We start from the raw sequence: 24763 nt of genomic DNA, 5'->3' as shown, positions 1-24763 counted from the left end.
AAATGCTTCTAAATTTAGGCTGTTAGATAAAGGAGAGATAACTAGTGCTAGAGTAGAAGAATTTGATAAACATTTGAAGAATATCATGAGGAGCTGAGGAAGAACATTTCAAAGATGAATACATAGTAAAAGGCTAAGGAAGATGTGAGAAGGAGGTATAAATAATTTTAGACTGGAGATGAAGTTATGGGTCATTTGAGAAAGGAGCATTTTCTAGTGGGTACATATAATAAGTTGAAAATGAAAAATTTTGGACCATGCAAGATAGTGAAAAGACATTATTATAGAAATGAAAATGATGTGGATTTTCTTGCTAAATTAAATATTTGAGAATTTTATGCATACTTGAAAGCTATTTGATAAGTTAAGGGAATAGAAGTTGTTGATAAACTTGAAGAAGTGCAATTCTTTTAAGGAGTTGGTGTACCTAGGATTTTTGGTCTTGATAAAATGTTTAAAAATAGAGCTAGAGAAATTGAAAGATATACTTGAATGGCCTACTCCAAAGAGTGCTACAAAGGTAAGATCTTTTCATCGACTAGATAGTTTTTATAGAAAGTTGAAAGGAGGCTTTAGAAGTATTTGTGGACCCTTGACTACAATAATGGGAGGGGATAGGAAAGAATTTTAGTGGATTTTAAGACAAGATAAGATCTTTATTTTGTTGAAATAGAAAGTTATAGAGTAGCCTACGTTAGCACATTCATATTTAACAAGGTGTTTCAAGTAGATCATGATGCTAGTGGTACTACAATAGGAGTTATTTTGAGCCAAGAAGGTGATACATTATTTATTCTAGTGAGAAGTTGAATGATGCCAAAATAAAATATTTTGTTTATGATCAAGAATTTATGTTATATTTCAAGCATTGAAGATGTGGAGACACTATCTTCTTCCTAAGGAGTTTGTTTGTAATACTAATAATCAAGCCTTGCAACATTTGAATAGTCAAAGAAATTTCAACCAAAGGCATTTGAAGTGGGTTAAGTATTTACAAAGTTATGCATTTTTTATGAAAAAAAGGAGCGGGAAGTCTAATAGAGTTGCAAATGCTCTTATTAGAAGACAACTTTTGCTAATAGAGATTCAGATTGAAGTGGTTGCATTAAGGAGCTCAAGAATTTGTGTCTAGGTGAACCTGATTTTGTGGAATCATGGAAGGCTAGTATAGAACGTATTACACTTGATAGGAAAAATTTGTTGGATTTCATAATCAAAGATGATATGATTTCAAAGGAATTCATTTGTGTATTCCCAGAAGTTCTATGAGAAAGAATCTCATCAAGAAAAAGCATAGTGGAGGATTGGTTGGATACTTTGGTAGAGATGAAATCATTGATTTAATTGCTGAGAACAATTATTGGCCACAATTACAGCACGATGTGAAGAATTTTGTGTAGACTTATAAAGTATATTAGATGGAAAAATGAGTAAAATAGAATACGTGGTTGCATCAGCCATTACTTGACCTAGATATTTTATGGGAGGATGTCAGCATGGGCATCATTCTTGGATTATCAAGGACTCAATGAGGGAATGATTCTATTTTTGTGGTGGTTGATAGGTATTTTAAGATGATACATTTGATTCCCTATAAGAAGACTAGTGATGTCATTCATGTGGTAGAGTTGTTTTTCAGAGAAGTGGTGAGACTGGATGGTTTGCAAAAGAGTATAGTTTCAGGTTAAGATACTAAGTTTTTTGGGTATTTATGGCATACATTGTGGAAGAAAATGAATATATATTTTAATTTTAGTTCATCACATCATCAATAGAATGATGGGTAGAAAAAATTTGTGAATTGTTGTTTAGATCTTTTGTCAGAGATAAACCAAAGGAAAGGAAACTAATTTTATCATCGGAAGAATTTTCATATAAGAATTATTTCAACAAGAGCATTAGTGAATCACCATCCCATATTGTATATGAGAGTAGTCCCATAAATTCTTTTGAACTGAGGCTATTGGATAAAGGAGAGATAAATACTGCTAAAGCATAAGAATTTGCTAAACATTTGAAGAGTATCCATGAGGAGGTCAAGAATCAAATTGAAAAGATTAATAAATAGTACAAGACTAACACAAATGTGAGAAATAGGTGTAAGGAATTTCATACTAGAGATGAAGTCATGGTTCATTTGAGAAAGAAGAATTTTGTAGTGGGTACATATAATAAGGTGAAAATGAAGAAGTTTGGATTGTGCAAGATAGTGAAAAGACTTGATTCTTGAAATTCCTATGAAGTGGAGTTGCTTGTTGAATTGAATATTTCACTAGTATTTAACATTTAATATTTGATAGGATATTATTAAGGAGGCGATGGAGATAAATTTTTAGAAGTGTAGTGGAGTAATCTAGCAATGAGTTGAACTACAAATGAGATTGAGGATATATATTAGATAGTCATGTTTGAAAAAGTAGAAGGAATTGAACTTATGAAGAATACCTAGTCAAATGGAAATGGAGGTTAGTGGAAGATTCATCATGGCTAGTAAGGGATGAGGTTAACCATCCTATTTTTTCTCTGAATACTTAAGATGTGACAAGGTTATTGAACTCAAATTACCACAAGTATCTAATGCAAGAGCATCCTAAGTGTATGAGAAATCATGCATCACCAAAAGAATATATATATATATATATATATATATATATATATATATATATATATATTTGAATAACAATTTTTGTAGTGAAAATTTGTTGTTTCTTGGGGCTTTCTACGTAGTAATTCAATCATATGAGCTTGAAATCTCCTAATTTCAGAGATGGATATTCATCTTAAATATATCAACCTACCAATTGAGCCATAATATCATACGATTAGTATTCATGGATTTATTATGGATTTTTGGAGTGTAATTTTGGTATAAAAAATTTAGGTTCACCATTGAAGACTTAAACATGCCCAAATGAGGGTCAAAACTCAACAAATGGATGCTCACCCAAATCAAAGCCTATAGATTAGAAGCTGAGGATTCTAAAGAGTGGCTATAATAGCCAATCAGAGAAATGGTTTGAGAGTTATGGCCTTCCAAAGTTGGGCCAACCAAAATTCCAAAATAAATATTAGAACTATATTTGATCGACCTTGTATGTATTTTTAAGGATTTTTCGGCCCTAGGTATTAATTTTGAGTGTCTAGAACCTTCCTAGATGGCATAAAGTTGCTTATTTAAGAAATTCACAAACAATTTATAAGACACTTCTAGGTGATAGTTTGCAGCTTTGTCTTGTAGATTAATATAAAAAAGGTACCTATATGGATTAGCAAGGGGAGCACCCTTCATCAAATTCCTACTAGATGTAGCCTCATCAAACTTTCTCATAGAGGGAAGTTCTCTTTGTTCAATCTTGGCACCTCTTTTTTGTACATCTTGATCTTTAGCTTCAAGTACCTTCAGACTTTTCTCTACAAGCACCAAAGCTCAGATACAAATTTTTAGAATGTTTAGAAAAACTATAAGGGGGGTGAATTAGTTATCCAATGTCTAGATCTACCAATTAAATAAATAAACACTTAATCAACTGCATATCTTAACATCAATTAGCTTGGCCTCAATAGTAAACTTTCAGTAACATAAACTAGCAAATTGCTATTCTAAAAATAAAAAACTTGAAGAATGTAATTTAAATTAATAGTAAATCATCACAAATAATACCCATACAAGTTTGACACTAGGATTTAATGTGGAAACCCAATTTGCAAAAAACCACCAGTAACATGACACCACTCTTTTCACTCTTCTAGAGTGAGCTCTATTAGGAGCCAACCTTGTTAAAGGTTACAAAACACACTATTAAATGTGACCTTGTTAAAGGATTTAATCACCTTGTTAGAAGTGGCCTTGTTAGAGGACTTTAGAACATTTCATTAGAATGCCACCTTGATTAATGATTTTATATATGACTATTAGGTTAAACCTGACTAAAGGATTTCAATACTGATATAATGGCTAGAAAGTAACATCAAGTTTAATATAGAAAATAAAACTTACTTTACAAATACAAATCCCATTTTTGCTCAAATATTGATCTGTTGACTAGCCTTCATTGTAAACTTAGTCTTTGATTCACTTGACAACCTTTCAAGAAATCACTCTTCACCTCTTCTTAATGCTTCTTATCCTTTTTCTTGAGTTTTCCAATCAATAGCATCAAAAAATACTCCAACCTTGTTAGGTTAGACATTGTACCTCCTTAAATAGGTAATTTTGATCTTTTTCTACTTAAACATCATCATAGATATTAGGGCTAGGCCAAATTCATTAAATCTTTCCAACATTTCATTTGTTCTTTCCTCTTCTAAAAACATATCCAAAATTTTCCTTGAATCCTTGGATATAAATGCAGAAACATAGTTTCCTTTTATTTAAATGTTCCATGTCATCCATCCTTATCTTCACCATGTTTATATTTTCCAAGAAATCAACTTTGTTGGATAGAAATTACAATTTTTCATAAATTGTCGAAATGTTGTACCTCAACCAACACTATGTTCTAAGGCTCAATCATCATTGGATTACTTAGTCACTACTAACTTTCTATTTGGCACATACACTTACACTTGGTTAATACTAATGCTTGGTCAACACTAGGATCACTCGGCACAAACTTCAAGTTCCTTAATAATTTTCTCTATTGCTTGGTCAAGCCTTTGAATTTGGTCAATATTTTATCTCTTCTTCAAGGCTTCAATACAACAGTATTCTTCCCACTTGTAACATGATTAGACAATCACTTTGTCATTTCAAAGTCTAAATAATTGAGTTTGCATTATAGTTTCCTCTTATAACTTAACCTTTCCTCTAGGTGCTTTTGTTGTGATCAACTTCTCAAATCATCTTCATCAATCATCTAGATATGAGACTCAAATAAGATAGAAAACCCTCTCACTAATAAGATTTGACATTAATAACAATTGTTCCAATTGTATTTTCTAATAGCTCAGCACCAACTTCCTAATCTACTTAGCATATTTTTGTTGTAACTCAGCATTTAGTAGTTATTTTTTATCATCAACAACCTTTTTCTCAGGTTTGGTTAAGTTATTGGACTCACTTTCGTCAATATATATAAATCTTTTGTAATCTTCAGGTTCCTTTTTGCATTCAACTTCATTATTTTTTTCATATTCATAAACCTACACATTTGCACTTTCTTCAACTATGTTATTGTTAGAGTTCAAACACTTATATGCTTTCCTCTTAGTGAAATAATCACAGAATATGCCTTCATCACTTTTTGTGTCAAGTTTTCCATTTCTATTGTCTTTACATATATAACATTTTCTTCAAAAAAACTTTAAAATCTTCACATGAGGTGCATGTCTATACCATAGCTCATAATGTGTAAGTTTTGTACCTTGCTTGACTTGTATTATGTTCAAGGTATAAATAACTCCACTTATACCTTCTCTCTAGCACTTAGGCACAACATTCTTCCCTATCATCAATTTCCTAGCACAATCCATGATTGATCTATTCTTCCTTTCAGCTTTTACATTCTATGGAGAGGCACTAGGTGTAAACATCCATCTTTTGATTTCTCAATCATTGCAAAATATGATGAATTCTACAAATATGAATTCACCTCCTCTGTTAGATATCAGACATTTAAATATTTTAAATCTTTCTCTATCAACTCTAGCTAAACACAACTTGAACATTTGAAATGGATCATATGTTTAATTAAAAAATAGTAGAGCCATCATTACAGAGTATTCATTAACAAATAGAATAAAGTAGTTGTCACCATAGTAGCTTTGAACACAAATTGGTAAACAAAGGTTAGTATGAACCAATTCTAAAATAACATCATAAGTATAGGTCTTTCTCTTAAAACTAGACTTAGTTATTTTTCCTAGTTGACATTATTTATACATCACATTATCAGGTTTCTTTAGGTTTGGTATCCCTCTTACTTTCTTCATCTTAGTACTACATACTAAATTGTCAAAGTTCACATAACATGGCCTCTTATGTCATAACCATATATCGTAACATTTTACAAAAAAATAATTGTTGTCAGATACATCTAGATAGAAAATATTACCTTTGGTTTGGTCTCCACTTCCAATAAATTCTCCTATACCATTATAGATTATAGCCTTCTTCTTCTTAAATTCAACATTGTAGCCTAAATTGTTCAAGTGTTCCACACTCAATAAATTGTAGTTAAGTCCTTCAACCCAATAAGCATTTTCACATATGATCTTATCAATTTATTTCATTAGTCATTTACCTTTCACAAAGCATGCTGCATCATTACCAAACTTCACACTACCTCCTTTATAATGATCTAGGTTTTAAATTTTTCTTTCCAATCATGTGATGTTAACAACCACTATCAACTATCCATCTCTCACCTTTACTCACATATGAAATAACTATAGTTTTCTCATCGTCATCAAAATCATTTGTAATAAAAACATTAAAAATGTCTTCATCATTACTATTAGATTTTTTATCACTTTCTTCTTCAATAATGTAACAAGACTTCTTATCTTTGCCTTTGTAATCATTGTATCCTTCATCATCTTTACTATCTCTTCTTCCTTTAAACTTGTTGTCTTTCCTTTCATCCTTCTCATTCATACCAAGACACCTTGTGGCAATATGACAAAATTTATTGCATGAATAATAGATTATATGAAGTTTACCTTTGTACTTTCCTCTACCTCTTAGAAGTCTCCTAACCATTAATGCTTCAATATCATCAAGATCATCATCAAAATATTCACTCTCACTAGTCTCATACTTTCCTTTACTTATCTTGGACTTATACAAACCAATTGTGACTTGAAAGAATATTCAATAGCTAGGTTATTAAAATTACCAAAATTTGACAATTCAAAAGTAGTGAGTCTACCAACTAGACTATCCAAGATTAGGTCATTACCAAGAGTAAATTTTAGTTCTTTTATTGCAAGAACTTGAATAGAATAAATAGGAATTAATATTCTCAATACCTTATTGATCATAGTCTCATCACTAATCTTTCCATTAGCTCCTCTAATAGCATTCAAAACTTCTTTGATTCTTCCAACATATTGGGTAATGTTCGCACCTTCTACAATCTTCATGTCATCAAAATTTCCTCTCAAGATTTTTGGTTTGGCTCAAAGTACTTTCTTATCCCCTCCATGGATCTTTTCTAACTTGTCACACATCTTCTTTTTAGAATCACCTTTCTTTATGCCATCAAACTTTGAGTAGCTTCTAGGGAATATGCAATCTCCAACATTGCATGATTTTTCTTTTGTTTCTTCTTTATATTAGGTGTCATAATAGGTGTAGGTACAACCAAATACTCATTCTAAAAATAGAATACTATTGAATCTATGATTCTACAAATGTACAATTTCATCAAACTTTGTAATGAAGGAAAGATTTTTGTGTTCATCTTGGGTATCTCTATTTTTTACATCTTGATCTTTAGCTTTAAGTCCCTTCAAACAGTTATTTCTACAAGAAAAAAATATTTGATACCAATTATTACAATGATTTATAATAACTAAGACAAGGGTGTGAATCAATTATCCTTAGGTCCAAATGTACCAATTAAACTGTAGACACTTCAACCAATTCTGATCTAAACATTAAGTAGCTCAGTCTCTATAGTAATTTTCTAGTAACATAAAACTTGCAGTTTATTGTCCCAATAATAAAAAACTTGCAATATGTAAAACATTAATATTAAAATGTCTCAAATAACATCCACACAAGTATGACATTAAGATTTAATGTGGAAACCCAATTTGGGAAAAACCACCAACAACATGTCACTAATAGTTTCACTCTTCTAAAGTGATCTCTATGAGGATCCAACCATATTAAAAGTTACAATACACAATTTTATGTTGGATCCTATTAAAAGATTTAATCACCATGTTAGGAGTGCCCTTGTTAGAGGAATTTACAACACTCCATTAGAATGTCACCTTGATTAAAGGATTTACAAATGATTGTTAGCTCAACCTTCATTAAAAGATTTTAAATTGATAGAATGGTTAAAAAATAATAGCAGATTGATTTAAATAAATACAACTCACTTTACAAATATAGATCACATTGTAGTTTATATTCTAATCCACTAACTATCCTCCATTATCATCTTTGTCTTTGATCTTCTTACCAACCTTTCAAGCAATCAAATGTGACCTCATCTTTTCATCTTCTTCACATCCTCCTACTCAAGTTTGTCATTCAATAAAGTAGCAACACCAAACCTTTTCTATTTTATCTCTTAAACCTCCTTAAATAGGTAGCTAGATATTTTTCCACTTAAGCATTCTCATAAATCCAAGGGTTACATTAGATTCATCGTATCCTTCCATTTTTTTTTTTCCTCTTTCCTCTTCTAGAAACTTATCCAAACTTCTCTTTGAATTCATGCATAGAAAGACTAAAACATGGTCTCCCTTGAATTAAATGTTCCACCTCATCAATTATTATCTTCAACATGCTTTCCATATTTCAAGATTTCAACTATGTTGGATTCAAAATGAAATTCCTTCACAAACTATCAAATGTTGACACTTGGCCAACACTGTGTTTCTCAACCCTGATCGTCACTATACTGACTTGCTCAGCTTGCACTATTTTCACTCAGTCTATTTACTAGTGTTCCATCCAAATTTTCTATTAGTCTATCTTTTACTAGCACTCAAGCAACACCAAATTTGATTAGTTTCTACTGCTTAATTGGTAGGCACCAGCATTGCTTGGCTTCAACTATAAGTTCCTTAAATATTCTGCATTGAATCCTAGTTAAGCCTAATTATTTATTCTTAATTGATCATCTCTTCTAGGCTTTAACATAACTCTCTTCCCCACTTAGTGTTATGATTAAACAACACATTATCTTTCCAAAGTCTAACTTATCCAATGCCCATTTTAATTCCACATAACTCAACCTTTCCACTAGATCATCTTATTAGGTAGAAAGTGTCTCACTAATAAGATTTGACATGAATGACAATAGAACAACTTTTCCAATGGTAGTTCCAATATTTTATTCCCTAGAAGAGGACTAATGATTTTGTGCATGTGGAAAATTTATTTTTCAAGGAAGTGGTGAGACCACATAGTCTACCATGGCACATAGTTTCATATTGAGACAAAAAGTTTATTTAGTATTTCTAGCCCACATTGTGGAATGAGTCTTAAGAAAACTTAAAGTTTATATTATCACATCATCCACTAAATGATAGATAGAAAAATGTGGTGAATAGGAGTTTCGAGAATTTGTTTAGATGTTTAGTTGGAGATAATCCAATAGGATGAGATTTGATTTTACTATAGGTAGAATTTAAATATAAGAATTTTGTCAACATGGGCACTAGTAAATCACCATTCTAGATTCTATATGAAATTAGTCACATAAATGATTTTGATTCTAGTAAGTTGGACAAAGAGGAGATAACTAGAGCTAAAGCTAGGAATTTTGCAAAGTACTTAAAGAACGTCCATAACGAGGAAAGGAAGCACATTACCAAGATGAATACACATTACAAGAATAAGGAAAATGAGAAAAGGAATCATAAGAAATTTTAGGTTAGGTTAGACCTTGTACCTCCTTACATAGGTAGTTTTTATCTTTTTCTACTTGAACATCATTGTATATATTAGGGTTAGGTCAAATTCATTAAATCTTTCCAACATTTCATTTGTTCTTTTCTCTTCTAGAAACTTCTCTAAACTTATTGAATCCTTGCATAGAAATTCACAAACATAGTTTCCCTTTATTAAAATGTTCCACGTCATCCATCCTTATCTTCACCAAGCTTTATATTTTCCAAGAAATCAACTTTGGTGGCTAGAAATTATAATTTCTCATAAATTGTGAAAATGTTGTACCTCAACCAACACTGTGTTCATAGCCTCAATCATCATTGGATTACTCAATTGCTACTAACTTTCTATTTGTCACATATACTAATACTTGGTTAATAATAATGCTTGCTCAACACTAGCATCACTCGACACAAACTTCAAGTTCCTTAATAATCTACTTTGTTGCTTGGTCAAGCCTATGAATTTGGTCAATATTTGATCTCTTCTTCAAGGCTTTTGTACAACTATATTCTTCACTTGTAACATGATTAGAGAATCACTTTGTCTTTTCAAAGTCTAACTAATCGAGTTTTCATTATAGTTTTCTCTCATAACATAACCTTTCCTCTAGTTGCTTTTTTTGTGATCAAAATCTCAAATCATCTTCATCAATAATCTAGATATGAGACTTAAGTCAGATAGAAAGATCTCTCACTAATAAGATTTGACATTAATAAAAACATAACAATTGTTGCAATTGTATTTTCTAATGGCTCAACACCAACTACTTAGATTGCTTGGCATATTTTTGTTGTAACTCAACATTTAGTAGCTATTTCTTCTCCTGAACAATTTTCTTCTAAGGTTTGGGTAAGGTGTTATACTCACTTTCATCAATGTATATATATCTTTTGTAATCTTCAAGTTCCTTTTATGTTCAACTTCATTATTTTCTTCATATTCATAAACCTTCACATTTGCACTTTCCACAACTTTTCTAGTGTTAGAATTCAAACACTTATATGATTTCCTCTTAGTGAAATAATCCAAGAATATGCCTACATCACTTTTTGCATCAAGTTTTTTATTTCTATATCTCTTAACATATATAACATTTTCCTCATAAAAACTTTAAAATACTGCACATGTGGTGCATGTCTATACCATGGCTCATCATGTGTAAGATTTGTACCTTGCTTGACTTGAATTATGTTCAAGGTATAAATAGCTCCACTTACAGCTTCTCTCTATCACTTAAGTGTAACATTCTTCCCCATCATCAATGTCCTAGCACAATCCATAATTGATCTATACTTCCTTTCAGCTATTCCATTCTATGGAGAGGTCCTAAGTGCAAACATCTATCTTTTGATTCCTCAATCATTGAAAAATGTAATGAATTGTCCAAATATGAATTCACCTCTTCTATCAAATCTTAAACACTTCAATATTTTAATTGTTTCTCTCTCAACTCTAGCCAAATACCACTTGAACATTTGAAATGAATCATATTTTTAATTAAGAAACATCATAGTCATCATTATAGAGTATTCATTAACAAATAGAATAAAGTAGTTGTCATCATAGTAGCTATGTACACCAATTGATGTACAAAGGTTAATAAAAAACAATTCTAAAATAACATCATAAGTATAGGTCTTTCTCTTGAAACTAGACTTAGTTATTTTTCCTTGTTGACATTATTTACACATCACATTATCAGGTTTCTTTGTTTTTGGTATCCCTCTTACTTTCTTCATCTTACTAATCCATACTAAATTGTCAAAGTTCACATGAAATGGCCTCTTATGTCATAATCATATATCTTCCCATTGTGCAAAAAAACAAGTATCATTACATATATCTACATAGAAAAAATTACCATTGGTTTTGTCTCCACTTTAAAACAATTATCCTATACCAATATAGACTATAGTCTTCTTCTTCTTAAGTTCAACTTTGTAGCCTTAATTGTTCAAGTGTTCCACAATCAAAAAATTGTAGTTAAGTCCTTCAACTGAATAAGAATTTTCACATCTGATCTTATAAATTAATTTTATTGGTCATTTACCTTGCAAAAAGAATGGTTTATAATTACCAAGCTTAACAATACTTCCTTTATGATGATCTAGGTTGATAAGTAGGAGATAATTTCCACAGCAAGTCAAATTGTAATATTGCTATAAGGATTTAACTGTGTGATTTTGAGTCAGAGTCATTGACCCATGTTTCATGAGTAGTGATTCAACATGAATCCATCTCTCATGAGAATAAATGGGACAATTAGAACTCTTTGGATCTAGGTCATGCTCATAGGGGTAAAGCATTGGGACTTCCTGGGAGGTCACCCATCTCAATACTACTCCAGCCTGAGCGTTCTTAACTACAGAGTTTTCTCCATGGTTAAACCCAAAGCTTGCAACCCCATCTACAAAATCTTCACCAAGTGTTGTGCCTTATGAACCACTCATTAGAAAGCCCCTTAAGATCATCAATTCATAAGTAGGAGATAATTTCCACAACAAGTCAAATTGTGATATTGCTATCATGATTTAACTGTGTGATTTTGAGTTAGACTCATTGACCCATGTTTCATGAGCAGTGATTCAACATGAATCCATCTCTCATGAGAATAAATGGGACACTTAGCACTCATTGGATCAAGGTGATGTAATGAGTGCTAAGTGTCCCATTTATTCTCATTAGAGATGGCTTCATGTTGAATCATTGCTCATGAAACATGGGTCAATGAGTCTGACTCAAAATCACACAGTTAAATCCTGATAGCAATATGACAATGATCTAGGTTTATAGAATTACTTTCCATTCATGTGATGTGAACAACCACTATCAACTATCCATCTCTCACCTTTACACACATATGAAATGAGTGTAGTTTTCTCATCTTCATCAAAATCATCTTTAATAGCAACACAAACAATGTCTTCATCATTAGTATTAGATTTTCTATCACTTTCGTCTTCAATAATGTAACAAGACTTCTTATCTTCTCCTTTGTAATCATTGTATCCTTCATTTTATTTTCTATCTCTTCTTCCTTTGAACTTGTTGTCTTTCCTTTCATGCTTGTCATTCTTATTAGGATACCTTCTAGCAATATGACCAACTTTAATGCATGAAAAATGGATTATATGAAGTTTACCTTTGTACTTTCCTCTACCTCTTGGAAGTATCCTAACCATTAATGCTTCATGATCATCAAGATCATCATCAAAATATTCACTCTCACTAGTCTCATACTTTCCTTTCTTTCTATTAGACTTATAAAAACCAATTATGACTTGAAAGAATATTCAATAGAAGTGATATTAAAATTATCAAAATTTGACAACTCAAAGTAGTTAGTCTACCAACTAGACTATCCAAGGTTAGGTCATCATCAAGAGTACATCTTAGTTCTTGTATTGTAGAAAATTGAATAGAATAAATAGGAAGTAAGGTTCTAAATACCTTATTCATCATAGTCTCATCACTAATGTTTCCATTAGCTCCTCTGATAGCATTCACAACTTCTTTGATTCTTCAAACAAATTGGGTAATGTTGTCACCTTCTACCATCTTCATGTCATCAAACTTTTCTCTCAATATTTCTAATTTGGATCTATGTACATTCTTATCCCCTCCATGGATATTTTCTAACATGTCACACATCTTCTTTTCACAATCACCTTTCCTTGTTCCATCAAACTCTCAGTAGCTTAGGGAATATTCAATTTCCAACACTACATGATTTTTCTCATATTTCTTCTTTATATTATGTCTTTTCATGGGTGTAGGTATAGCCACATACTCATTCTCAGAATAGAATACTATTGAATCTATGATTCAAAAAATGTGCAATTTCATCAAACTTTGCCATGCAGGAAAGTTCTTTGTGTTCATCTTGGGTATCTCTTTTTTTTTGCATCTTGATCTTTAGCTTTAAGTCCCTTCAGGCACTTCTTTATACAAGAACAAACTCTCTGATACCAATTGTTAGAAGGATTTATAATAACTGAGATAGGGGTATGAATCAATTATCCTTAGGTCTAGATGTACCAATTAAACTTTAGATGCTTCAATCAAATCAAATCTAAACATTGAGTAGCTCAGTCTCTATAGAAATATTTTAGTAACATAAAACTTGTAGTCTACTATCCCAATAATAATAAAATTGCAGTATGTAAAACATTAATAGTAAAATGTCTCAAATAACATCCACACAAGTATGACATTGAGATTTAATGCAGAAACCCAATTTTGGAAAAATGACCAACAACATATCACTAATAGTTTCAATCTTCTAAAGTGATCTCTATGAGAATCCAAACCTATTAAAGGTTATAATACACATTTTTATGTTTGAGCTTGTTAAAGGATTTAATCACCATGTTAGGAGTGGCCTTGTTAGAGGACTTTACAACACTTCATTAGAATGTCATCTTGATTAAAGGATTTACAAATTATTGTTAGGTCAACCTTCATTAAAGGATTTCAAATTTATATAATCGTTAGAATGTAATAGAAAATTGATTTGAATAAATACAACTCATTTTACAAATACAAATCACAAAGTAGTTTATATTATGTTCCACTAACTATCCTCCATTATCATCTTTGTCTCTAATTTTCTTACCAACCTTTCGAGCAATCAAATGTCACTTTATGTGTTCATCTTCTTCACATCCTTCTATTCAAGTTTGGAATTAAATAGAGTAGTAGCACCAAAACTCTTCTATTTTAGCCCTTATACCTCCTTAAATAGGTAGCTAGATCTTTTACCACTTAAACATCGTCATAAATCCCAAGGTTAGGTTAAATTCATCATATCCTTCCATTTTTTTGTTTCCTCTTTCCTCTTCTAGAAACTTATCCAAACTTCTCTTTGAATCCATTCACAGAAACACTCAAACATAGTTTCCCTTAAATTAAATGTTTCATCTCATCAATTCTTGTCTTCAACATGCTTTCCATATTCCAAGAATTCAACTATGTTGGATTCAGAATGAAATTCCTTTAGAAACTATCAAATGTTAACACTTGGCCAACACTATGTCCTCAACCTTGAACATCACTATACTGACTTTCTTGGCTTACACTATTTTCACTTAGTCCATTTACTAGTGTTTAGTCCAAACTTTCTATTAGTCTATCTTTTACTAGCACTCAAGCAATGCTGAATTTGATCAACTTCTACTATTTACTCAATAGGCACAAGCATTTCTTGGCTTCAACTATAAGTTCCTTAAATATTCTACATTGAAACTTGGTTAACCATAATTATTTTTTCTTAATTGATCATCTCTTCTAGGCTTTAACATAACTCTCTTCCCCACTTAGTGTTGTGATTAAACAACACATTATCTTTCCAATGTCTAACTGATCAAGTGCCCATTGTAATTCCACATAACTCAACCTTTCCACTAGATCCTCTTTTCAGGTAGAAAGTCTCTCACCAATAAGGTTTGACATGAATGAAAAAATAAAAATTGTTCCAATGGTAATTCCAATATTTTATTCCCTAGAAGAAGACTAATGATGTTGTGCATTTGGAAAAATTATTTTTCAATGAAGTGGTGAGACTGCATGGTTTACCATAGAGCATAGTTTCATATTGAGACAACAATTTTATTTAGTATTTCTAGTGCACATTGTGGAATAAGTCAAAGAGAAACTTAAAGTTTAGATTATCACATCATCTACTGGCTAGTCTGGGGAATTTGTTGAGATGTTTAATTGGAGATAATCCAATAGGATGAGATTTGATTTTACCATAGTTAGACTTTGAATATAAGAACTTTGTCAACATGGGCACTAATAAATCACCATTCTAGATTGTATATGAAAGTAGTCTCGTAAATGATTTTGAATCTAGTGAGTTGGACAAAAAGGAGATAAGTAGAGCTACAACTAAGGATTTTGCAACGTACTTGAAGAACATCCATGAGGAGGCAAGGACACACATTAACAAGATGAATACACATTAGAAAGATAAGAAAAATGACAAAAGGAGGCATAAGCAATTTTAGGTTGGGCATGAAGTCCTGATTCACTTGAGGAACAAGAAATTTTAAGTAGCTATATATTATAAGTTTAAAATGAAGAAGTTTGGACCATGTAGGATATTGAAGAAGCATGATTTTGTAAATGCCTATGAATTGGAATTTCCAATGAACTGAATATTTCATGATTATTTAAAATCTCGAACATGACATGGTTTCATGAAGGGGGTGTAAAAGATGAGGTCATAGATCACTATGGATTATTTCTACAACTACTTCAGCTACAAAGGAGATTAAATGTATACCAAATAGTCATATTAATTAAAATACAAGAAATGGGACATATGAATAATATTGGTTCAAATGGAAAGGATGGCCTATAGAAGATTCATCATGGTTTACAAGGAAAGAGGTTACTAGTCTTGGCATTCCTCTGAACACTAGATGCATGACAAGGTCGCTATGCAGATTTCCTTCCACTATCTAGATATAGAAATCCAGAGGAAGAAGATATATATATGAATTCCACTATGTATATTTCCTTCCTTGATGGATAAAAAAATGCTAGATCTTGAAGAAGAAATTCTCATAATACATTTTTGAATATTGAGAAGAGCTTGATAATTGTATTTAAAACTTGATAAATTCCATAATTATGCTTTCTTGTTGTTCTTAGGTGTAAGAATGTTTATATTTGTGCACATGGATGTTAAAATAAAGTGTCCAAGCTTCCTTATATAAAAATTTTCATCATAAAAAATAATGCAAGCTAGGAGGGTAACTACATTTTACAATTTATAAATCCAAGGCAAAACTAACCATAATAGTATAATATGTTAAGGTACAAATTAAGCTAGTTGACATATACCAAGATTACCCTAATGAGAGATAATCTTGGGGTCTCAAAAAATTGCAAATAAATAATTAGGAAACAAGGGAAAAAATGGGAGAAAGGGTCACTTGTGCATAAATGTATCCATGGACCATAAAATCACTAAAGGGTGGAAGCTAAAAGGTTTGATAAGATGGGTGCTTCCATTTTAAGATAGTATAACTACATACTTCTTCTCTATGATAAGGATGGCTCTTATCCAATTCTTATAAGGAAAAATTGTAATATTCTTCCTCATTCTCTACATTACCATTCCTTAAAATTTGATATTTAAGTGTGGATACTTTGTCATAACTTTTTGAGAAGATATATTTTCCGTTTGAGGAGATACATGACTCTTTCAATTGTTTGTTATGTAATTTTCTAGGATATTCTATATTCTCATCTTCAATAATGTATGGTTTGATTATGCCAACATTACACATCAACGTGGAGACCTCTAAGTAGAGTTTAAATACATCATCCATGTTTATTTTTCTTCCAACATATTATTATGATGTTTGGGGAGAATTTTTTCATATTTATTTGGTCATGTTTCTTCCTAAGGAGGATAATGTTGTTTGTTGATTGTGGATCATATTCTACATCTAGTTTTGAGAATCTAATGTTGAATTAACATTATAGAGAAATACATCATCTATTCTATTTTCAGTTTTTTAAAACATTTTAGATCACATGCAAATATTATATTTTAAGGAGTGGCTTGTTCCCACTAGGTTTTACCTCTTTATGCTTTCCTCTCCTTAGGCTTTAGTCTCCATAATTATACATAAGGGTGGGTGTTAGTGGAAAATTTTTATTTTATTTTTTTACTTCCAAATTTTATTCTTATAAGTAAAAATTTTTCATTTTATTACAATTTTGATTCTTGGAAAAATTGTTGCCATTATTAATGGAGTGACTTAAAAAAAACTTATAAAATTTGTCAATTTTATTCTTGCTCTAAACATTTCACTTTTCATCTTCATATTTATTTCTTGCTTTTCTACCTAGATCTATATTGTGAATATTTAGTTTAAAAATTATAATAGGCTCACTTTAATTGAATAGACATGCGATATTATCCCACTCAGTGTTGTTGAGGATCAATCAATGTTTAACCTTTGTTATCATTGTAGTGCTAGATTATCTCTATGCTAGATCAATTTGGTTTGACGAGCATGTTGGAAAGTTCCTTAGACACCTTCACAACTCTTCTCAACATAATTTTGTTGTAAAAAATATCTCGCTATCATATTTGGCAATCAAAACTAAAAAGTGAACCACACATTCTAGTAAAAAAAAAACCAAAAGAGTGCAAATTTTTCTTCAAGATTTCTTGAGATGGGCTCGCAAAAAAAATGCAAGAACTTGAGTAACCACATAGGTGGACCAAATCTTGACCCCAACCTACAAAGAATTAAACCCAAACAATATATATATTTATGGTGAACCAATGATACGACATTTATCATTTCAATCAATCAATTGTAACAAATAAATAGAATTCAAAGGAAACATATTAAATTCTTTGAAGACATTGCCCCCACCATACAATAAATGATATGGAAATGTATAGACAAATGTGGTTTCTTAGTTTACATCAATACAAACAAATTAATAGGTCAAATGTTTAAACTGAATGGAAAAATAAAATCATTGAATTCTTTGAAGACATGGCACCCACCACATTGAAAAAGTTAGGGAAATCTAAAGACTTTTTTGTTCTTATTTTACATTTATATAAAGAAAATCCAAAATTAATATGCTAGATTATTAAATTGAGAAATAATTTCTATTGAAATATTTCAACACATTTCCCCCACCATATTACAAATATTATGAAAATGTATAGACTAATGTGTTTCCTTAGTTTACATCAATACAAAAAAATGAATAGGCCAAATCCTTAAATTTAGTGGGAATTTTTTTTGTTAAATTCTTTGAAGACATGACTCCCATCACATAAAAAACAAAATTGAAATCTATAGACCTTTCTTGCAGTTTACATCCATCTGAAGAAAATAAAAAAGTAATACCTAAGATTCTTAAATTCAATGAAGACATTGCCCCGGCCATATACTAATTTATATTTCTTAGTTTGCATCCATATGAACAATATACAAAATTAATACACTAGATTCATAAAATTTGGTGAAATTTCTAATGAATTCTTTAAAGACATGACTTGACCATATTAAAAAAAGTTAGACATGGGCACACCATATTGAAAGAGTTTTGTTTTCTCTTAGATCCATACAAATAAAACACTGAATAACATGGACTATTATTCTAGAAATTATAGAGTTTGTTTGGAAATTGAAGATTGGGAATTGTCATTTCTAGGTTATATTAAAGATGATATGTTGGCAACCATTATTTTCTATGATCACCCACACATACGTAGAGGGATAAAAAGAATCATTGGGCATGGAATTCTCTTTCCTTAAAGAAAAAGAATTATCTACCCTTCTCAAAATTTATCAATTTTTTTGTCTAATGTTTTTGACCTGCTACAATCTTCATTCCATCTAGAGTTGATAGTGAATAGGTTTGTTAAGCCTATTTTTCTGCAAGGTGGGAAGCTTGTAAAAGATTGCCTGAAATATGATCTTTGGTATGGCACCACTCTCATAGTAGGCTTATTTCATCACCATTCTCTTATCGACAATCATGGTGTTTATGTGGTTTTCAAGAACATTAAAAAGACTCTTGAGAGGCAATCATTTTGACTGGTTAAGGCTAAATTACAACAATATGGTGCTCACTTATCAAGAGAATATGTGAATAGTGTACATCAAGTGGTTTTTTCCATTTTGGATCTTTTGGAACATGACATTTCTTAGCCACCCATATCCTTGCAAGCTTTGGCCCCTCTATTTCCCACTCTTGATCTTACTCTTAAGCTTGGATATTCTAATCCTTTAGTAGGCTTTATGGAGGAATAAGGTGTTTTATTATGCTATGAATTTTTCCTTCATGGTTTTGTCTTTTTTGACTTGAATAGGTTTCTGAATGTTTTTCTTCCAGCTTTTGGATTTGGTCATTGATGAAGGACAAGAGCTTCGTTTATAGTGGGCTTCTCTACTTTTTTGAATTTATGACTTCTACTTTTCTCTCTTCTATTAATTGTAAAATGGTGGAAATTATCTTGGGATTCTATTACCCAGATTAACAATCCTACATTTATGAGATTTTTTTTCTGGATGGGGTTATGAATGGAGTTTTTCTTCCTAGTTCTTTTCTCTGGGAGCTCCTTATGTTAGAATAAGTGTATTTGTTAAAAAATGGATATCTGTGTGTATATATACATATATATACATTATATATATACATACATATATACATATATATACACTTATATATACATATAGATACACACACACACACACACACACATATTTCAAGTGGACCTGTCACCTTTAAAAAAAATACCCATTAACATGCTATATTCTTAAATTGGAGGAATTATGTGATGAAATGGCCCCAAGATATGGAAATGTATAGAAATTTTTTTGTTTGTTTAAATCTATATGAACAAAAGGCCAAATTTATACACTAAGCTTATTTAAATTGATACATATAAAGAATCAAATTGTACTCTAATTTTTTAAATTTATTTTTAAAAATCTATTTAATTCATTGAATACTAATTTTTAACAAATTGAAAATGTACGCAATGGTAGTTTTAATCAATACTTGAAATTCTCAAGTTAGTTAAAAATAATCTATTGAATTATTTGAAAACGTGACTTTTTACATATTGGAAAAGACTAATTGTATTCTTCTTTCTTTTAGTGCAAAAGAGTTTAAATTAATATTGTATGTTCTTAAATTAAGTTAAAAAAAAATTTCATTGAATTCATTGAAGACATTATTTTTTATATATTGGAAAAGTTATGAAAATATATTAGACTAATAGTTTTAAATTAATATTCTAAGTTCCTAAATCTATGAAGAAAAATCTATTAAATTTTTTAAAAACTATATATTGAAAAAGCTATGCAAATGTATAAAGTAATTATTCCAAAATTTATCTATATGATCAAAAGACTAAATTAATAGACTAAATTTAAATTTTTTATTTTAAAAGTTAAAATTTATAAATGTAGAATTAATCTATTCAGTTCCCTTTCCATAGAGACAAACAAAAACCAAGTTAGATAATCTTATTCCTTACAAATACTTCTATAGTCTCCCATGATACGTCCCTCAATAAAGCTAATGAAGAGACGTAACCAATCTTACAATGGAAATATACTGACTAACCTGTTCTCTTTTATTTCTATTCACACAACCAAAATCCAAATTATAGAGCAAAAATCTTACCTCTTCTCTTCTACAAATACCTTTTTAATCACAAAGCTTTCTCAAATGCATAGCATATCTTGGGGTTTTGGATAGGAAAAGGTATAATTATCTCTCCATTTGAGAAGAAAATCAAAATGATTGTCAAGCTGCTTGGCCTTGCCTACGCTGCCGACAGTAGAAGGGTTCTTGCATGTTTCATAGAGAAAGATATTCAGTTTGAAATTGTTCCTGTTGATATAATTAAAGGGGAGCATAAGAAACCAGAGTTCCCGGCCTTACAAGTAGGGATCGTTTCTTATAATATATTTTTCTTCTTTTGTTGGTTTTGTAATAGTCCAATTTATACAGTTATAAGGTTAAGCTTATTGATTTGAGTTTGTCTTTATATGATGTGTGATGCAGCCATTTAAAAAAGTTCCAGTAGTCCAGGATGGAAGTCTCACACTCTTTGGTAATGATTTTGATTGCGTACTTATTTATGAGTATTTAATTTTATTCTCATTTAGCTAGCATGCAGTATGTATTAAAAAATTAAAACTATAAAGAAACATGGTGACAGCAGATAACAAAATTATTTCATTAATCTGACTACACACCAACAACCAATTACATAACCTTTATAAATAGAGGACTTCCAGCTGTTTAGAGCTTACATGTGGATCATCTAATGTGACAGCACTAACACTTCACTTAAAAACCTTGCCATGTGTTTGGAGACAAATTCAATTGTGCATACATGTGGTGGAGTTAACTACAGTCCTACAAAACTGATGGCTAGAGAATAGGGAGCAGCAGTCAACTGTTAAACAGAATAGTAAATTTGGTGCAACAAACTAGTGACTTATTCCAACATCCTCCCTTAATTTCTACCACTAAAGACTCTTTTAGTGGGAGAAATTACAATAAGAAATTTAAACATGATAGGTCTCGGCATTAAGCCTTTTGAGGTACCCATTTACAACATAGAAATTTTTAGTTTCCCCTATCACTATCACTATGAAAAAATCCATGTTTCTTGTTAAGTGGTTTTAGCTTACCACAAACTCTTTGGAAAAAAAATGCTTTAAGATCTTTCACCCAAACAAGTGGTTTTGGTTTACCACAAACCCTTCAAGACTTTTAGGTTTTTCACCTAAATAAGTGGTTTTGGCTTACCACAAACCGTTCAATAGATTTACTTAAACAAGTGGTTTTGGATTACCACAAACCCTTCAAACTTCACAAAACCATTGATCCAATGATAGGTAAATCAACTCTAAACTTTTCTCTAGCATACTAATATTGAGTACATATGAAAAATAATCCATCTACCAAGTCACATGGGTACCCAACTGCTGTGCTCGCTAGTTCTCTAGGAATATTTTTCAGATACATGGTTCATCAATATAGTAAAAACTTTTGAAGTGTCAAGTACAATTGATAGTACACCTCTGGCTACAACTATCACTATTGTGATCTTCATATTGCAAACATTGACTTCAATGATTAGCCTTTCTTTTAATTTGACAACAACATATCTTCTCTAGCTTGCTCCAACTTGCATTTCCACAACTCCTTTTCTCAATCAGTTTGATGAATAAAAGTTGCTTCTCTCTTAAGTGTTTATTTCTATTTTTTCCATTGCCAAGTATTTGTGCTTATTTCAGATCTTAGAAAATCTTAGATCTCTTATTTTTATCATGGTATCAGAGCCTAGTTTAGCCAGGTTCAGCTGGAGATTCATTTAGAAGTTCAGCTAGAAATATTGCTAGAGGGTTTTGTTGAAGGAAACTATATTGCTGGAAATGGTTTGTTTGCAGGGCTGATTTTTTCTTGGAGTGATATTTGGTTGCAGGGCGGTTATGCTGCTGGAATATTGCTAGATTTGTTTGAAGGCTATTTTTTTGCTAACATGGGTTCTTCAAATGAAGTTTTGCCTATCTTTGATGGAAGTGGTTTTGCAGATTGGAAGATTGCAATCAAGAATGCTCTAAGAGAGAAGGCTTTATGGAGGTTAGTAAATAAAGAAATTGGGGAACCTCACCAATAATGAAGATTTTTTTTTGGAGTGATATTTCGTTGCAGGGCTGTTATGCTGCTGGAATATTGCTAGATTTGTTTGAAGGCTATTTTTTTGCTAACATGGGTTCTTCAAATGAAGTTTTGCCTATCTTTGATGGAAGTGGTTTTGCATATTGGGAGATTGCAATCAAGAATGCTCTAAGAGAGAAGGCTTTATGGAGGTTAGTAAATAAAGAAATTGCAACAAACTAGGCTCTGATACCATATTAAAAAATTAAAACTATAGAGAAACATGGTGACAGCAGATAACAAAATTATTTCATTAATCTGACTGCACACCAACAACCAATTACATAACCTCTATAAATAGAGGACTTCCAGCTGTTTAGAGCTTACATGTGGATCATCTAATGTGACAGGACTAACACTTCACTTAACAACCTTGCCATGTGTTTGGAGACAAATTCAATTGTGCATACATGTGGTGGAGTTAACTACAGTCCTACAAAACTGATGGCTAGAGAATAGGGAGTAGCAATCAACTGTTAAACAGAATAGCAGATTTGGTGCAACAAACTAGTGACTTATTCCAACAGTATGCTTTGATTCAAAACTTATGTTGGTAGCTCAGATAATTGCTTTCTTGTGATTAATCTACTTGTATATGTGCAAAATTTTCTGGGTAGTGCATCTACTATTGATATGGTCATTGCAAACATATAAATCAGATTTGGTTTGTGTAGATCTGAGTTTATATGAATTGGGTATGTGTAGAATCAAGGGCTATCATAAGGTACTATGCTGAGAAATATGCAGGACAGGGGACTCCTTTGTTGGGGAAAACCCTAGAGGAGAGAGCATTGATTGAACAATGGCTTGAAGTTGAAGGACAGTACTATAGTCCTCATGCTACTACATTAGTCTATCAGATAATATTTGCCCCAAGGATTAATGTGCCTCAGGATAAGATATCGATTGAGATCAGTGCTCAAAAGTTGGGGGAAGTGTTGGATGTGTATGAAGAGAGGCTGTCAAAGAGCAAATACTTGGTAGGATATTTTTTCAGCCTTGCTGATCTGTCTCATCTTCCATTCACTGACTATATAGTTAATGCTACCGATAAGGGATATCTGATCAGGGATAGAAAACATGTGAATGCATGGTGGGAAGATATTTCCTCTAGGCCTGTATGGAAGAAGGTTTTGGCCATGTGAAATAATGAATCATGTGGCTTAGGTTTCAAAGTTTCACTGTGTGTTTTGCAAAATAGTGAAACCCTCATCTACACTGTAGATGATGGAATGCTGTTGCCTTTCATGTTTGAATGTTTTACTCTGTTTTGCAAATTAATAAGACCCTCGTCTAAAATGATGTCTCTTGTGTTTCAAATTTTGTTTTAATAACATAATTTCCTTTTTTGAATTGCTTGTGTCTTTTAACTCTGAACCTATGGCATTTTGATTGTAATGTTTAATTTGTATTTACGTTAAGTTCTCTCTTCAAAAATAAAATTAATCAAGATAGAAAAACGAGTTTCTCTTCCAATTTATTTCTTATTAATAGTTGTTTCTCTTTTCTATGGCATTTTGATTATAACACATGGCTATACTTAATTTTTATTCATGTTAACTATTCTTTTTAAAACTGAAATTAATGAAGATGAAAAAAAATTAGTTTTTCATCATTTTTTTCCACTTCAACAGTTGTTTGTCCAGCTTATCTAGCACGATTGGACTATTATTTAGTAATCAATTAGCAATTAACTTCTTCAATGATTCTTATATTGAGAGCATTTAACTAGATTGCATGGATATCTTAAATATCCATTACACCTACTTCATGTGGAGAGCATCGTAGTTGAAGACTTGTGATATGATTTAAGTTCTATTTGTTCATGTTTAAAGTCTGCTTTCTCTGTTATCTATCTAAAGATTCATTATATATTATTGCTACAAATATATAGCAAATCTAAAACTGAAAAGAATACGTTACATTTGCAAATTTTACCACTGTTTTAGTTTT

General features: G+C 31.2%; 1 protein-coding gene across 1 annotated transcript; it reads left to right on the top strand.

The window, feature by feature from the left end:
- Positions 1-20849: 20849 nt before the first annotated feature.
- On the top strand, positions 20850-24112 carry LOC149536191 (glutathione S-transferase F9-like). Its single transcript, XM_089803583.1, has 3 exons — positions 20850-21021; positions 21143-21191; positions 23516-24112. The coding sequence occupies exons 1-3, from the start codon at positions 20875-20877 to the stop codon at positions 23953-23955; spliced, it is 636 nt and encodes a 211-aa protein (XP_089659709.1). The 5' UTR covers positions 20850-20874; the 3' UTR covers positions 23956-24112.
- The last annotated feature ends 651 nt before the right edge of the window (positions 24113-24763 follow it).

Source organism: Cupressus sempervirens, chromosome 10 (assembly GCF_028749045.1).
Source record: "Cupressus sempervirens isolate cs-2001-9-10 chromosome 10, ASM2874904v1, whole genome shotgun sequence".
NCBI lineage: Eukaryota > Viridiplantae > Streptophyta > Pinopsida > Cupressales > Cupressaceae > Cupressus > Cupressus sempervirens.
This window is presented reverse-complemented; position numbering and strand designations above follow the sequence as displayed.